Below are 332 nucleotides of genomic sequence, written 5' to 3'. Positions count from 1 at the left end.
TGCTAGAGGCTGCTGGCACCAACCGGAGCAGGGACAGCGGGGGCTGAGCTGGACCCCCTCAATGCCTGCATGTCCCCATGCTTGTCCCAGCAGTGACAGACAGCGGGGACAAGCTCTCCCAGGCCACCAACGTGGTCACCACCACCCTCTTCACCATTGAGCAGGAAAGTAAGTGTGCAACCACTGCAAGTCCTACACAGGGTCCAGCGTGGTCCCCTGGGCTCCACGTCCCCAGGGGTTACCCCACAGCCCCAGGGCCCACCCCACATTCCCAGGGGATCTCTGGCACCTCAGGACTCACCCCATGCTACCTGGGCTCACTCCACAGCTCC

General features: G+C 63.6%; 1 protein-coding gene across 1 annotated transcript in view; it reads left to right on the top strand.

The window, feature by feature from the left end:
• Positions 1-332, top strand: part of SSC4D (scavenger receptor cysteine rich family, 4 domains) — a 7,660-nt gene that overhangs the window by 4,229 nt on the left and 3,099 nt on the right. Inside the window, exon 7 of the mRNA XM_010142110.1 lies at positions 94-172. Within this exon, the coding sequence (XP_010140412.1) occupies positions 94-172 (79 nt within the window). The remainder of the gene's footprint in view (positions 1-93; positions 173-332) is intronic.

The sequence above is a fragment of the Buceros rhinoceros genome, unplaced genomic scaffold, assembly GCF_000710305.1.
Source record: "Buceros rhinoceros silvestris isolate BGI_N320 unplaced genomic scaffold, ASM71030v1 scaffold27938, whole genome shotgun sequence".
In the NCBI taxonomy this organism is placed as follows: domain Eukaryota; kingdom Metazoa; phylum Chordata; class Aves; order Bucerotiformes; family Bucerotidae; genus Buceros; species Buceros rhinoceros.
This window is presented reverse-complemented; position numbering and strand designations above follow the sequence as displayed.